Consider the following 17,662-nt stretch of genomic DNA (forward strand, 5'->3'; position numbering starts at 1 on the left):
TCCCCTCACCATCACTCAAATCAATAAACTCCCCCATTTAATGCTTACATCTTCCGCTATTGATGTCCCATGTCTCCAAAATGCTTTCTCTTGGAAGAGTACCAGGCATAATTCAACTATTTATGAGCGTCTTGACAGAGCTATCTGTCACTCTTCCTTTCACACGGATTTCGAAAATTGCAACATTTCTTATGGAACATTCATAGTCTCCGATCAAGCCCCCATTATTTTTTCTACTAATGACCTCAAACCTACAGCAACCCCCGCTTTTATATTTCAAAACTTTTGGACTCTGGATCAGCAATCTCACACCAAGGTCCAAAAATATTGGAATTAAAACATAGTCGGCTCCACTGTCACAACTCTGGTTCATCAATCTCCACCTTTTCACTTCTCCATCTTCCAACAAACATCAATACTCACATTCTTGTTTCTTGGGAGTGACCTCCCCCTCATCACTTCAAACTTAACTTCGACGGTTCCATTCGAGGTAACTCGGCAGCAGTGGGAATTATTTCAAGAGACTCAAGGGGTAAACTTCATAAAGGAACCAATTTCAACCTCGGAAAAACAAAAATTTACATCGCCGAAGCAACGACCCTACATCTAGGTATCCTCCTAGCGCTTAGACTATTAGTTCCGCTGCAACCACAATTCAAATGACACTAAAAAATATCTTTATATGCAACAATAATCTATGTGATGCTGAAAAAAATGGCTATACAGACAATTAAATTCATATGACGCTAAATACATGGTTGTAGAGACAATCAACTACATTTGATGCTAAAAAAATTGCCGGCTTTAGAGACAACTGACTACAGTTGATGCTGAAAAAAATGGCTTTAGAGACAACTAAATTCATGTGACGCTAAATACATGGCTTCAGAGACAACTAACTACAGTTGATGCTGAAACAATTGGCTTTAGAGACAACTAAAGTCATGTGACGCTAAATACATGGTTTTAGAGACAACTAACTACACTTAATGCTTAAAAAAAGACTTTAGAGACAATTAAATTCATGTGATGCTAAAAATATGGATTTAGAGACAACCAATATTCATGTGATGCTAAAAACATGGTTATAGAGGCAACCAACATTCATCTGATGCTGAAATGTATCTTTAGAGGCACCAGAATATACTTGACACTAAAAACCATATAATTTAGAGGCAACCATGTTTATGTGATGGTAAAAGGGGGTTTTAGAAGCAAGTCGACCAAATGATGTGCCTCTATAGCCAAATTTTTTTGTAGTGTAGAAATAATATATGGTACCTCCCGTGCCAAATTGCTCATATCATCGTAGATATCAAAGCCCTCCTCAATCGCTTTTCCTCATGGAGTCTAAGACCATCTATCGTGAAGCAAATGCAGCAGCGGATTGGATTGCCAATGTTAGCCACCTAGTATATTTCTCTCTTGATATTGATTGTTGTACTAACTCTGTATAAAATCCTTGTAAACAATGAATTAAGAGTTCTCCTCGCGTGGAGGATCTCCTTTTTTTTTCTTCTTACATTTTTTTTAAAAAAATTTGGGTTTATTGAAAAATATATTACATTTATACTTTACATATACGAGTACTATTTTTTCATGGTTGCTAAATACAACCTCACTTTACTAACACAACCCTAAAAAATATCAAAAATACCCTTTGCCTCAAAACCCATTTGTCTCTCTAACTACTACTCTCTCCACTCCTCTCTCTCCATCTTCCCTCTTTGCCCTCTTCAGATGTTGAACAAATTAGGGCGATTTCCATATATTTTTCATAATTCTCTCTCCATCTCTTCATAATTCTCCTTTCTCCCTATTTCTCCATAGATTTTTCATTCGATGAAACCAAAGTATCACTTGGGCGATTTCCATGAGTGACGATTGTGTTATTGGCTTCGTGCAATGCGAATTGGGTGCCCATTTTAACCAAATTTCACGACTTTGTGTGTTCTTGGCTTCGTGCAATGTGAATTGGGTACCCATTTTAACCAAATTTCCCGAATTTGTGTGTTCTTAGCTTCGTGCAATCCGATTTGGGTGCCCATTTTAACCAAATATCACGACTTTGGAGCAAATCGGTTCGTTCTTCTGTTTTTCTTTTTGAAAATTTCTGCAATTTGTTTCTTCAATATTGTTGTAACTTGTATTTGTGCTTTCTGTACTTTTTCATTTATCAATTGTTGCGTTTTTCTGATTTTTTACCAATATTAGTTGAAAATAAAATACAACTTCGTTTTTCTAATTTATTCCGAATTCAATTGTCACAACCCTGATGAAATATATGGCGTAAAACATTGGTGTCTGATTTTGCAAGCAAAGCAAACACCATATATAAAGTTTGTATACTTGCATTTGTTTTTGTTTGAAGAGATTTTATTACCTTATATGATTATAACATAAATTGACTTGTTGTATAATTGAATGGAATAGCTCTCACAGCTTCATGTGTATTGAACAAAATAAATAATACTGTTTCATATAACTAGGATGAAATGGTTTATCCTATTTCATATAACATGGATGAAGAAGTTGTTACTGTTTCATGCAAGTGGGATGAAGTTATAGATATTGTTTCATATAAATGGGATGAAACAAACCATATTAAGATACTTTGCCTCTTTAAATTTGCTTTTGAAGTATAGATTTGCTGTTTCATTTATGTTTGTGATTTTTTTTTATTTGAATTTTAGTTTGCGAATTTGCCGGAGTGAGGAGTATCGGAGCACAAACCATATTAGAATATGACTTCTAGTTGACATTACTGGTATTACAGGAAAGGCGATCACAGTTTTGGTGATCTGATATTGAAACAGCACGAGGAATCAGAGCTAGGCCTTCCAAGTATTAACCTTTCAACTACTTTTTCCTTCTCACTATTTCATTCTGCAGAAGCAACATGTCTCTAAAAAAATGAGCGAGGTTGTTTCCTTCCTTTTTACAGTTTTGTGATGTAACACAGGTACCGAGAAGCAGAGATATTTGTACTTTGTAGTTAGCTTCAGTTAACTCACTAGCTCGAATTTCTACTCTATACGAAATTGGTAAGAGATAAAATAGTTAAATATAAATTCTTCTGAGTCTCTAAACTGGTGATTTTGTAACCTTTTCGACAAGATATAAAGTCTAAGCTTCGTGTTTGGGATCGAGTTTAAGCCAGAGTATTTTAAGAATTATTGCTGAGTATAATTTTGATATTGCATGACAATTTGTTAGCGACTCGGTGTGTTTATTAATGCATTATATTATGTCCCTTAAGGATTAATGACTGAGATTCACATGAGTATAAGAGACTATAGAGTATTCAAAGATAATGAAGCCATCTACGGTATATATATGTGTTGTGGGTGTTGTGCATTATGCATTATACTGTTAATTAGAGGCATAGAGATATAGAGTCAAGTTCTCTATTGAGTTTAGTTAAAGATAGAATCCTGAACTCTAACAAGCTACAGAAGTATAGATTACAGAGTCATGCACGAAGTCTTGTTACCTATTGTGTTCAAAAAGGATATGAATCAAGTCTCTTTCTCATGATTAACGCCATGCCATAGTTTACTTTCAAGTTATTTATGATCAAGTTATGTATGCTAATGACAGATAAAAATGAAAAGAAGACTCGCGTAGATGGTAGGATAGTGACAGTTTCTGCAAGGGCTACTCGTGCAGCTAGGAGATTATCCCAGGATCCTAATTCGGGTGTTGGCGTTTCGAATGAGGAGCATGTTGTCAGGCCAGAGCAATCCCAGGAAGACAACGACAAACGTAAATGACTAAAACGTCCTTGCACTTGTGATTGGAAGTTGACTGCACCAACACAAGGAGGGCCACTTTCTACAGATTTGCTACGAGGTTATCGAGGTCATGTAGCGTGTTACATTTGGGAGAAAAATGTGGGTTCTTATGTGCACTAGATTTGTTTGTTATCACAATTTCATCTAATTCGCATCGAAAAATTAAATAAATAAAATATCAATACGGTAGTATTTTAATTGATTTGTGTTCACTTTCTCAGATTGAGCGTGGTTGTTTGGTTATTCAGTTACGAACACATGTGATTGATCTCTTTCGATTTGAGCCTCGTGATGCATGGTACCTATTGGTGAAACGTACTAGGTTGGGTCATTTAAGGGAATGCATGTTTCCTCATAATAATGCACCATTAATATCAGCTTTTGTTGAGAGATGGCACCCTGAAACTAATAGTTTTCATTTGCCCTTTGGAGAGATGGCAATTACATTACATGATGTATCTTTGATTTTGGGTCTTCATATTAACGAGCTTGCTCTTAACCACCCAATGCAACAAAAGGAATCACATAATTCACTATTTTCTTTTGTTGGTAAATTGTTTAATACAGATACAAAAGAAATAGAGTTTGAACATGCACATGGTGGAATTAAGTTGTCAAAAATTAGAGAGACTTTGATGGATCCAAAAAATGAGTATGGTGCGGATAATCTAGCTAGAGGTTTTTTAGTTACATTACTTGGGTCCATTATATTTATTGACAAAACTGTAGATCGAGCATCCACTCTATTATTTCCTCTAGTACGCAACCTTGTTAGTGTTAAGTCATACTCGTGGGTTTCGACAACTCTTGCGTATCTTTACCGGGAACTTGGGAAAGGTACAAGAGCAGAGACTAAGCAACTAGTAGAATCATCTACTCTTCTTGAGGTAAGAAATTAATTACATCTAAATATTATTTGACTTAAATTCTCAATTTAATTTTTGTGTTCATTTTTATTAAGGTTTGGATATATGAGCACTTTCCAATGTTTTGACCCATGACCTATTCTAACTACTTGCCCGGTGAGCACCCTCGCGCTATGAAATGGGATGCTCAGACTACGACACCGAAATTACTTTCTACACTACAACAACCCGATGGAGGTTAGATGACATGAAATCTCAAGAGGTATATAATTATATTTTTGTTTGATTAGTTTTTTTTGTTGTAGTTTAGTTTATATTATCTTAATAATATAATGTTAAATACATGTTATATAGGTGCCTTATGGTATGAATGTAGTACACAATTTACCATTATCATTGTATCATGGGTGCATTCGTTACGCTTCCATAATTGAACCGTATATGCCGGACCGTGTTCTACGACAATTTGGATATGTACAGACTCGCCCTATGTGTCCAATTACACAAAACAAAGGGAACAAGCCGGTCCATTTTTACTCCATCGAATATCCGGAATCTATGATGTGCTTTTGGGATGACACTTCCTCCTATTGTTTAACTATGCACCGTCTAGGTGAGGTTGCCTTTAATCCATGGGATTGCTCTCCCGACTACATGCAATGGTTTCTACAATGTTCACATTCAAAGTTGCAAAATCCTGAACATGCCCCTAATGGATGTATGCCAAGACAACACCAACAAACTGCTGAAGCGGTAAAATCTATTTAGTTTTATTGAGTCATCATTTTCCATTTTTTCCTTTCATGATAATATTTTAATATATTTTTTTACAGCGACTCCACTTGATTGCTCACTATCTACATCCAATATATCATGAAGTACGATCAAAATTGAGTTTGGAGGACCAATTTCACCATATTGACCAGGCTATTGGTATTCTGCAGGAGTTTGAAAAATTACATTCGTCACAACGATGAACAGATGAAAATGCATGAGATTGTGCACCTTTTGTTATTCAAGAGATTTACGTTATAATATTTTATGTATTATTTGTATTTTTATTATATTGTAGATTAAAAACAATTGGTTTTTATTATTTATTTCCATATTAACAAGTCACCAATCCTAATGTTATCTATGATGTTTTTTTACATTCTGAACAATCAAAAGCTTACACTTATAAGACACAAAATTAATATCAAACCAAAGTTCAATTCAAATGTGATAACAAATAGTAAATTACCACATCCAAATTAAAAAAAAAAAGATATTACCAAACATTATATCAAGGATCAAGCTCAAAAGGGTTTATATTATTTTGTTGATCTCGCACACCCGCAATGACTTTTCATCTTTCAAATCTTGAAAGATAAGGTATCGACCAACCTGCAACACTAGGATCATGATGATGACGCCATGGGTAAATCGGCGGCATATGAAAACCTTCTTTTATTTCCACATAAGAAAAAGCGAGATGTAAAAAAACAAGTAAATTATTGTAATATACAAATTTTAACAAGTTACACTTACCACAATGTAATGCTCCATCCGTTGCAAAAATCCTAATGTGATGACTCGATCAGGTGCATGGTTCCCCTCACGAGCAATTATTGGCAAAAAAGTAATTGTTTGGTCAAGAGACCAACAAACAACTACCACATTATATCTAGTGGAGATCACAAAACCCATGTCAAGTAATGACATCCAGTAATCTTTAGTAACGGATCCGACATAGTGTTGATGGGAGATCAAAGTTGATCTAAATTTGTCGTGACCTCCTAAAATATCACTGTAAATGTCTAACCTAGTCTCAATCTCCACAGCTAACTCTTGCCGAATAGTTGGCCATCGTTCCTCATCCTCATAAATCCATCGAGAAACGGCACTATAACCACAATTACCATCACTCGAACATTGTGTATGCTACTAATATAAGGTACTATGTAGGAGGGGAGTTAATCAACAAATGGCAAGATATTGGGAGGAATTATTTGTGAGGGATTTTAGGGTGTCAACGAAGAACGTCCACGTCCACGACCTCTAGCTGATGTAGATGTAGAAGATCATCTACCACGTTCAGTTTTAGAATTCTTGGTGCATGTTTGTTTTGTGTATTCCCAATCAAATGGATCTCTTCTTGCAGAGTTTTTTTTGAAGGACGACCTCTAGGTTGGGTTGTAGTGTGTGGCTCGTTCAATCTTGTGAATTCAGGGTGCACTTCTTTTTTTTCTAATTGAGCTGCTATTATTTTTTTACTTTGTTCAAGTAGATCTAGAATATCCTTGAAGTACACTTGCAATTCCTTATCAATATCATGCCAGATCCGAAAATGAGATTCTTCATCTAACTTGTAATGTGTACCAAGCACTTTTAAGTTTAAGAGTCCTCCAAGAAGGGTGCATATCCGTAAGTTGAATACTGATATTTTTTTCTTCCATCTCCATCATATCATGAGCACATGGAAGTCCATGTGTATGTCTTAAATAACATCCACAAACGAAACCATCAACACCAACTTCATTTGCACGTTTATATTCATTATCAAGCAAGCGTATAACCTTATGTGATACTCGACCTTTCAACAACATAAATATACGTAGCACTGTCACATGAGGATCTCTATTCCGGGACCTTTGAAAAGAGGCTTTTATTTCACGTTTCCAGGCCTCCAAAAATGAATGAATAATTGGCAATATCGTATCCAAACTTCTTGTCGAAGTCTTTAACCACGATTTCAGTGCTGCATGAGACTTTCCACCCTGTAATATAATTAAGAATAATAACGATAACACATTAAAAAACATTACCACTATAAAATATCATTTACTTATTTGAATTATAATTTAATTAATTGAAATTTTATTTACCTTTGGTCGTTCTTGTGCCCAAATGTAGGATGTTCATTGAAAAGCATTGACAAATCTATCACTATATGGATCCAACCAAGTAGATTTCACATAATCTAACACAGCTGGCATAGACTTAAAGGCTTCATTCATTTCTTTTAATCGTTGTTCATACAGCAACACTTGGTGCATCCACTAACTTATACCATCTAGCACGAAATGCTTTGACAATATCTTCATTTTTAGTCAAACTTGCCCAGATAGTTGTCCATATTTTTCCCAATATGTCTTGTACATAAAAGATGAGCTGAGTTAGGAAATATTTTTCTAACCGTGTTGATAAGAGCCAATTCCCTGTCAGTTACAATCACACCCGACAGCTTCTCTGGATCAAATAATGTTTCACACATTCCATGACCCATTGGTAATTTATTTCCTTCTCGTTTCTCAACCAAGCAAAGGCGACAACAAATTTTTTTCCAGTTGGAACTATACCAACTATCTCCAAAAAACGCATTTTGTATCTGTTTGTCTTATATGTACAATTAATGACTAACACATAAGGAAAAAAGAACAATAACTCAACAACATCAGGATGAACAAAAACTATGTCATTAACCAATTTCGTTCCCACTTCTTCACGATGCCATTGTAGATAATTGTTATCAACAATCAGCTTCATTGGTTGTTGCATCACAGACCTACCACACATTGCATTCGGTTTTCAACTTCTGACGGGCAATATAAATATGCTTCACCTGTAGTCAAAGTCTCTTCATCCACCCTACTAAAAATTTTCATGATTTGACTAGGTGATACATGAGATTTAGTTAATTCTTCTACCAAATTGAGCTCATCTTTACTTAACTGCCAATAATGCACGTTCCTCATTGAAGTCGGGAAGATCATGATTGTGCTTGCCATTAATGACATAGACACTCCAACCACCACCAACACACTCCATCGCTTGAAGTTAAAAAAGGATACAATCTTTTTTTTTACTGGTAAATTTCTCCACTTCTACACATTCTAGACTTATGCAGTCTATATCTTCCACTTCTTTCACAAGTGAGGGTAGCTTTTGCATTTTCCAAACCTTACCCTTCACCATATTGTGATCGAGTGATGATTATCACCATATTATGCAGCCTACCTACTTCAGTAACCCAATCACGCAATGCTTTTCGAGTGGAAAATATAGTTGTAGTGGTGAAAAATTCACTATAATCAGGTGTATTTTCATCAGCCTCTTGTACATGGACATCATAATCCTGACAATTTATAAAAACCACAAAATACAAAATATCATAAATTTGATAAACATCATCAATCATCAATTATACAGTAAATCACAAACAAAAAAAACTATTTACACATCAATTTTTGAAATTTGATAAATATCATCAATTTTACATCTTGAATTTCATAAATTAAGTCTACATCATCAATCACAAACAAAAATAGTAAATTGAGTTTGTTTTGTCCTTACTAGATTACATTGTTTCATAAGGTACCGCTTGCAACTTATATGGAACAGATGCATCAATATCGTAAACTCTTCACTAAACATAATAGAGTGTTTTTGTGCAAGCTGCATGAAGCAGAGTCGATGATTTTGTGCAAGCTGCACGAAGCAGAATCGATGATTTCGTGCAAGCTGCACGAAGCAGAATCAATGGTTTCATGCAATCTGCACGAAGCAGAATCAATGGTTTCATGCAATCTGCACGAAGCAGAATCGATAATTTCGTGCAATCTGCACGAAACAGAATCGATAGTTTCCTGTAATCGGCACGAAACAGATTAATCATGTCCATATAGATTGCACAAAATAAGGCGAATCATGTATTACGAATCGTCCGACACATCATAATTACGAAAAAAAAAATTAACAACTTACATAAGATGACATTCGATTGGGTCAAAATTATCATCCATTGAGTACCAAATTAAAATTTATAGATCTTCTATGAAGTTTTTTATATGACAGTTAGAGAGGAGATAATTTTTTTAGAGAGAGAAAGAGTTTTTTTAGAAAAATATAATAATAAGAGTTTTTTTTTGAAATGCGTTAGTAGGATGAGGCTGCGTTTAGCCACCCCTATTTTTTTACATAAATTGTTTCTTCGCTAGAGTCGCCGCGGCGGGACCATGAACTGTTATAGCTTTGTCTTTTTATGTTGTGATTAATGGCTGTAAAAAGCCACAACCAGAATGATATTTTTGCTCTTCATATGATTATCTTTCTCCGTCTATTTCCCCAACTCCTGAAAACCCACAATCAACCATCAAACCAACCATGTCTCTCTCATGGTGCATAAACTCCACAAAATACAAGTCACCATTGTATAATCACACCCCAAAATTCACCCCTCTTAAACCCTTTTTTCCCCACTTCCTAACTCCTCCAACTCTAACTTTAAGATCATCAAACGCAAATTTTGGGTTGCTAAAATGTGGGAACCATAATTATGGACATATACTTGAAAAATCTGATGAAAAAGAGATATCCAAATGGCAAAATATGGTGTCAAATGCAACTAGTTTGTACCCTGTTTATGTTTGTATTGGAGGTGTTGTTGCTTGTTTGAGCCCTTCATCTTTTTCGTGGTTTGTTGAAAGAGCTCCATTTTCATATAGTCTCTCACTTGGATTGATTATGTTGGCCATGGGTTTGACGCTTCAGCTTCGGGATTTGCTTAATTTATTTAAGCAGCGCCCTTTTTCTGTGAGTTCTCTCTTTACCATTTTACATTGCTATATTATTTTTTACAAGAGACTTACCTTGCTATTTTAAGCTACAGAGTCACTGTACTCTTTCCGTCCCAAAATATAGTTTCTATTTCTATTTTGGGAGTTAAATTTTAAAAACTTTGACCAAATATTCTTATTAATGTATAAAAAAACATATTCACGAGGGGTTTTGTTAGATCCGTTTCAATATATAAATTCGTAATATCAACTTTTTATATTTTTTTATTAATAAGAAATAGAAAATATCATAAGTCAAAGATTGTGCAAAATGAAATGGGAACTATATTTTGGACCGAGGGGAGTAACATACACAAGTGACTTCATTAAAATAAATAGTGAGACGTTAATAGAAGTCTAGTATGCTGAATTTAATTAATATCTTAAGTCATCATTTTGTGATCTAAGTTGTTTAAAATTAAGAGCACATTCTTTTATCGTTTGTTTTTAATTTTTTGAAAACTGAAAAATAAGGTGCAAAATATAAAAAAAATTAGCTTTCAACATCACTAATGTAAGTATAATTATGCTTTTATGTCTTATAGTTCCTCGGTTTGGAAATAGTTGTACCATTTTTAACTTTCACGCATGTCAATATATGATTTCAACCATTAATATATTTAATTATCAATAAGTAAAAATTATAAGAAGTTTATATTAAAAAAATTTGCATCGAGACAAATCTAACAAGACCCCGCATGACTATGTTTTTCCTAAAATATAAATCACCAAAGACAACTTAAGTGTAAGATGTGAATAGTGCACAAAATAGAAATGATGCAATATTTCTAAACGGAAGAAGTATAACTTTAACTTCCTCCATTTTCTAGTAACACTATGTTGAGATGCACACAAGGACTATCCCCTAAAAAGAAAAATGCACACAGGGGAGAGAACCAAGCTTATGGACTTGGCTCACTTGGTAGGGGTTCCACCTTATGACCTCATGGTCAGGAGTTTAAATCTCATAAATTGAGGGGTATTTAGAGGTGGATTTCATTACAATTCCTCTCCTCCATCCAAGTGCCTGGGGTGGGTACTGTGTGAGGGCAACTAGAGATTATTCTACTAATATAGATAAGTACTAATTGAACAAGATTTTACATGTATGACTATATTCTTCTTATTTATATTATCTCATAGACTGATAGACGACCAAACTTTTGGTTCTTCACCACAAGATGTCTAGTGTGAAGGGAGTACTTTTAAGGCTTCATCGATGATCAAATTGTCTATTAATAAAATTTGGTTTTGTCTATGCAATGGCCCTGTATTTGCAGATTATCTACCTTATATAAGGTATGGGTATATCCTCACTTTTACAATGTCTCCACAATAGTCCCATGGTTCCCAAACTGTCTCCTTAAAGCTGTTACCCTTATTTCTTTATCACATTAGACAAATAATTGTTATCAATAAATACGTTTTTTCTTTATTTAGTTAACTAAAACTTCTTGTTTTAAAGTGGAAACAAAGAGGGTTAAGTTGATTTTTTTCTTACTGCATAACAATGAATTTTGCTAATTACACAAGTTTAAAGCCCCAAAAACTTTGTTCAGAATACACACATCATATCACTAAAATAACTTAATAACTGAGATAACGTAAATACATTATTGAGGCACTGCTAAAATTGTAGAAATAAGCGAGGGTTCTATGTAGGTTTTCAACAACCGAACACAGAGACACTGCATAGTAAAATCCAAAAATTAGTAGTTTTGATTATTTATATATTTCATTTATATCCTTTTTGGAATATTGATGTGAGTTCTATGTATTATTTTCATGGGAGAGAAGGTTTGGGGTTATAGAAATTAATTCGGCTCTTCATTTATATTTGAAAATTGTTTAGTGAAACATGTCTTAAGAGTAATTTCGTCCAATTCTGTACAGTGAGGAAATTCCTAACCTTGGCAATGATTTTGGTTACGCTTAAGATCTTACGGTAGAGGTGGTCAGTTTAGAAAATAAAAAATTGCTTACTTAACTTGATTATGCAACTGTTCCATCCTTTCCTTTTGATCCATTTCATTGCCTCAAGTATGGCTATCATTTCAGCTGCTGATGAGTCATTGCTGATTAGTTTCCCACATATTCCTTCAACCCATTGGCCAGAGCTATCCTTGCAAACTACCCCCATACCCGCATTGTAGTTTATGTGGCAAAACGAAGCATCTACAAGAATGGTAAATGAGTGGTTTGGTGTAGCAGTTAAAGTGGTTAGGGGATTTAAAGGCTTCTCAAGATCAAGGGCATTTGGCCTGGAGCAAACATATTCCATGATTAGTGATGAGGACTGATGCCAGAAGGGTTTGATTTTTAGATCTTTTTTGCTCAACACCCAATGGTTCCTTCTAATCCAGATTCGCCAACAAATGAAGGAGAATATCATTGCCCAAGAATAATGTCTAAGATTTGCTTAATAGGGGCTTGCTAAACGTGAGTCTGAATTGGTCTAATACTTTCTCCCTTTTTCCACAAATCTAAAAGGAATTGTGCAAGAGAATGTATAACTGGGGGAAAATTAGAGGGGTTTCTAGTTTTCCACTACTTTTGTTGAAAGAAAATCTCATCTTTTTCTTTTTCTGTATTTGCTAGCTTATGTGACAGAAACTTTTGGTGGAACTTATCTTTCAGTTTTCTCGAACTTGGGAGGATCCCTGTAAAATAAACTTAAACCTAAAGAACATGGTTCAAACATACCTAATGTTTAAGTTAGTATATACTTCTTATGTTCTTTTTTGAACTCTTGAAACACTTTTTGCCTCTTCGGAGGCTAATTCGTCAAAAGCTATGTGTAATCTCGAAATTTTAGGATATTGACAACGTTATTTAGTGAAATATCATCAGTAAATATGAAAAGGAGTTTAAATGCCTTTGCTACTATAGATGCCTGCTATAGTATTTTCAAAATCATTTGCTCTATGTAAGTTTCTAGCTAATGCTTCAGCAAATAACTCAAGATATATCATGAATGGGGATCTCCATATCTGATTCAGTTAATGGAGTAAAAGTAATCCAAAAATTAGTTTGCTTGGACTGAATAATTGTCAATTGTAAACCATTGTGGATTGTCTAAAGTCATTTGCAGATGATACCAAATATTCTAAGGGTTTCGCATATGTTATTTTTTAGTTTTAGTTTATCGTAAACCTTATCCATACATAGAAACCTTATTTTCCTTTTATGGAATCACAATTTTTTTTTTGTTTTCTTTTCTTAAGTTGTGCTATATAAGCTACATGTGTATCATTGGTTTTTAGGCAAATTTCTTAACGTTAAGAAAATGATGGCTATTATGAGTGAAGAATTTTTACAGTACTATGTGTAGTGTGTACTATTTTTAAACAAATGTGCTATATAGGCATCTGGTCTTGAAGATTTTTAGGTGCTAATAAGAATATTACATTTTGATCTCTGGATTTATGACAGGCTTAAGAAGTCTATATATATTTATTTTGGTATGGAGTTTAATGCATGTCCCTTCCTGCTCAGTGCTCACTTCCTTAATACTATACATATTATCACATAGGAGTGTCTTTATAACTTTTGTGTGATTATGTTCAGATACTCGTTGGCTGTGTTGCTCAATATACAATTATGCCATCATTGGGGGTGTTCATTGGCAAATTGTTAGGGCTCCCACCAGCTGTATCTGTTGGATTAATATTGCTTTCGTGTTGTCCTGGAGGCACCGCATCCAATGTGGTGAGAGTACTTTCTTCTTCTGATTTGTATTTGTTGCATGGCTTATAAAATTTTGTTGTATGATGGTTTTGTGATTTTGTCTGCTTGGCATGATCAAGATGGTTTACTCATACCTGCAGTGATGAAATAGTGTTACAGGTGACTTTGATTGCCCATGGAGATGTTCCTCTGTCTATCATAATGACTATGTGCACCACTATTGCTTCAGTACTCGTCACCCCTCTCCTAACCAAATATCTGGCAGGAACATATGTTCCTGTTGATGCTGTTAAGCTTTCGATTAGCACATTGCAGGTAATGTTGGATCTTATATAGAACATATCTTACCAATTGTAGGCCTTACTGGAATTACAGAATTAACATTGTACTATGTAATTATTTTGATCATCAATGCTTTCCCAGGTGGTTGTTGCTCCAGTTTTTCTGGGTTCATTTTTCCAGAGTACAGTCCCTGCTGCTGTACAAGCTGTCACGCCTTATGCTCCCCTTTTTGCTGTCTTAACATCATCATTGCTAGCATGCAGGTTTGGCTCGCTATTAGATTAATACGACTAACATTTGAAATGCTTTGATATGTTTTCTCATATTTCCTTGTCTTTAGCAGTGTCTTTTCTGAAAATGTTGTTCGTCTCAAAACTCTGATGCCTAGTACGTCATTCACATCTGATCTGGCTCCAAATCTTCAGATGCAAGCATTATTGTCTAACGAACTGGGGATTACAATTTTGTCAGTAGTGTTGTTACATTCCGCAGGTTTCTTTCTCGGGTAATGTTTTCTACGTCCAATCAATCGTCTAAAAGTCTCAACCTGTGCACTCTCTTTCCATGTTTGCTGATAATCTAATCTTTAGGGTTCGAAATGTCTTTATATGTCATGATGATCTAGTAATCATTTAGTTTTGAGATATTCATATAAAATCTTTTTTCACTTAGAGAAGTTTTGGCTGACAAAAAACATTTTCATGGAAGAGCAGTTTTCCCATTTTTATTTTGTTTGATTTGTAGCGGATGGGAACTAGTTGATGCAAAGCTGTTCTCCAAGGATCAAAACCATTTTCTTTTCTAAAGGAAGGGATGCCTATTTTCCTCCCTAGTTGTTATCTTCCTCTTTCTCTTATGATAATCATCCTCTTCCAACTTGTGATTTGCATAACAATATTTTCAATTCTGTTTTCCGTTGGGAAATGTTATGTGGTTTCTAATCATCTGCATCCTAGTTTTCACCAAAATAAATGAAGAAATAAACTGATAATTTAAAACTTTCCGAGGAATCGACGAGTATTCATAGCTAATACATCGACTCAATCTGTCTTTTATTGCTATTTGTGATATTTTGATGCCATTTGGGGAGCCTTTTTAGGGAAGAACAAAGGGAAGAACTAGGTTATGTATTATATAGACGGATAGACATAGTCTTGTACCATACTCTCTCCGTTTCCTAAAGATCTTCCCTCTTTCTGTTTAAGTGCGTTTCCAAAAGAGACTTCCCTCTTTTACTTTATTCCTTATTTGGAATTCTTTCTTCCCTTTTTACCCTCTCATGTCCCTATCATATGGTCCACCATTACATTACTAATTCAATTTTACTCCTTTTCTATCTCATACTTTAAGCCCTTTTTATTTGTTTATCTATCTTAACCTCTTTCTCCTACCTTACCCACCCCACACCCCACACAAATTGATTCTCATTGGTATCTATAGTAATAGTAACAAGGTTGATCTTTAAGAAACGGAGGGAGTATTAAGTAGTAAATAAGAATTAGAATGTTAAATAACTCCCCTTACAATGGCAAACATGCTTCATTTCAATTTATGATGTCATTTGGAGAAATAGCTTCAACTCATTGTTACCAATTTTGACAATACAAAAAATAGTAAGCACATATTCATATTTATTGATGATTGACCTAGCATGTGTGTTCTTGTTATGAGAAATGCGCGATTTACTGTTCTCTCTTTATATTGCAGGTATGCCTACTCAACTATTTTTGGCTTTCGAGAAACTCAGAGGCGGGCTATATCAATAGAGGTTCGTAACTTTGATTACTTGGATACAGAAAATTCATAAAACAAAGTCGTATGTTTAAATTTAGGTTTTATTTGTTTGGCCGCTAAACGTATTCTAGGTTTCTCATTTTCCTCCATGTGATATATAAAAGGGTGAAGATGATGTGCTGTTATAAGTTGATGATAGTTATCCTAAAAGGTGGAAAATATGCAGAAATATATATGTTGATTCTTATTAGTTTACCCACTTTTTTTTATTGGGTTGTTTCTTACTCTATCTGTTCTTTAGTTACTCAATTCACTTCGAGAGAGAATCAAAGTATGAAAGAGAAACTGAGAAGATGGAAAGTGAAACTAAGATGTCAGAGAGAGAAACTAACAAGTCGGTTAAAAATATTAAAAAATAGATGACATGGGCAGAAAAATGGGAGAATATAGATGGAACATGTTAGATGAGACATGATATCAAGAATTGATTAAAACAATAGTGCATAGATTACAAAGAAACATATCATAAAGGAAATTGTGTACATTAAAAAAAAACGGAGGGAATATTAGTTATCCATTTCTTCTTAATTTTCTATTTTTGAAATGGTCTCACCGATTGTTTATTATTATCTTTACCTTCTCATTCTATTTTTTTGGCCTACAACACTAAATTCAATATAATATGTTAATAAATTAATAATTTATTTTTCATTCTATGATATTCATATCTATTTTTTCTAAAACTTTGTGTCCAAATGTAAACTAATAAAAATAAAAAAGATTATATATATAGGGTGTAAATGAGGAATTAAGCTCAGTGATGATGTAGAATAAAGAAGGATACATCAATTGAGGTTTGCAACGTTGATTTCGTGCATGACGTGATTCTGCTTCATGTTTTTTTTAAAAAAAAATCTTTGGCAGGTGGGAATGCAGAATTCATCCTTAGGTGTTGTTTTAGCAGCTTCTCACTTCACCTCACCAATGGTGGCATTACCCGCCGCGCTTTCTGCTGTCATAATGAACATAATGGGGAGTAGCTTAGGATTCATCTGGAAGAATATTAAACCTGTGAATGATCAAAATGTATAGATTTCTTGTTAAGCTTAGTACTTCCTCTGTTTTTTAAATATTTTTATATTTGCTTTATCATATAGACTAAAGAATTGGTGAGGGCCATCGTGCAGAGGCAATATTAATAGGAAAATCACAGTGCTAATGACATAGTGAAAAGTTGGATTTATTTTCATTAAAAAGGGGGACTTGGCCCTCACTTTTGAAATTTGGCGGAATTTTTCGAGGGATTTTCAGACCTCTTTTTCCTCCAAAATTTCAGAGCAACTTTTTATTGAATTTCAATTATAACAAGGGACTAAATACAAGAAGGAATTTAATTTGTTTCCCTCCAAAATTTTAGAGCACTCAAATAAAATTTCATACAACAGGATTTAACATTTTCTCCCAAAAAAATTATTACATGCAAAGTTCAAATTGAAAGGGGAATTCAAATTTCCCACAAAAAATTCCAAACTAAAAAAGGACTACATATACAGAGGCATTGTAATTTTTCCCAAAAAAAAATCCAAAAAACCTCATTTCATCTTTGAGCAGTTCACTATCCAATCAATTTCACTTCTGAGTAGTTCACCACCTAATTCATCAAACACAACAACCAACCACCAACAATTTTGGGGGGGAAGGG

General features: G+C 34.3%; 1 protein-coding gene across 2 annotated transcripts; it reads left to right on the forward strand.

Moving 5' to 3' along the window:
- Positions 1-9,685: 9,685 nt before the first annotated feature.
- Positions 9,686-17,133, forward strand: LOC104907500 (probable sodium/metabolite cotransporter BASS1, chloroplastic). 2 transcript variants are annotated; one of them, XM_010696440.4, is made up of 7 exons: positions 9,686-10,234; positions 13,825-13,965; positions 14,104-14,259; positions 14,368-14,489; positions 14,570-14,731; positions 15,934-15,994; positions 16,885-17,133. In XM_010696440.4, exons 1-7 carry the CDS (start codon positions 9,806-9,808, stop codon positions 17,050-17,052), a joined length of 1,239 nt encoding a protein of 412 aa, XP_010694742.3. In that variant the 5' UTR covers positions 9,686-9,805; the 3' UTR covers positions 17,053-17,133. The 2 variants fall into 2 exon arrangements, with proteins under 2 accessions (XP_010694742.3, XP_019108156.2); XM_019252611.3 differs by lacking the exon at positions 9,686-10,234 and having other exon boundaries at positions 13,826-13,965; positions 14,085-14,259.
- Positions 17,134-17,662: the final 529 nt, after the last annotated feature.

Source organism: Beta vulgaris, chromosome 4 (assembly GCF_026745355.1).
Source record: "Beta vulgaris subsp. vulgaris cultivar EL10 chromosome 4, EL10.2, whole genome shotgun sequence".
Classification (NCBI taxonomy): domain Eukaryota; kingdom Viridiplantae; phylum Streptophyta; class Magnoliopsida; order Caryophyllales; family Amaranthaceae; genus Beta; species Beta vulgaris.

Bases quoted from the DNA above. Each gene is read 5' to 3' on its own strand.
- LOC104907500 (XM_010696440.4), top strand. From the start codon at position 9,806: ATGTCTCTCTCATGGTGCATAAACTCCACAAAATACAAGTCACCATTG. The intron at 14,260-14,367 runs GTAATGTTGGAT...ATGCTTTCCCAG, and splicing joins TTTCGATTAGCACATTGCAG to GTGGTTGTTGCTCCAGTTTT. The intron at 15,995-16,884 runs GTTCGTAACTTT...AATCTTTGGCAG, and splicing joins GGCGGGCTATATCAATAGAG to GTGGGAATGCAGAATTCATC.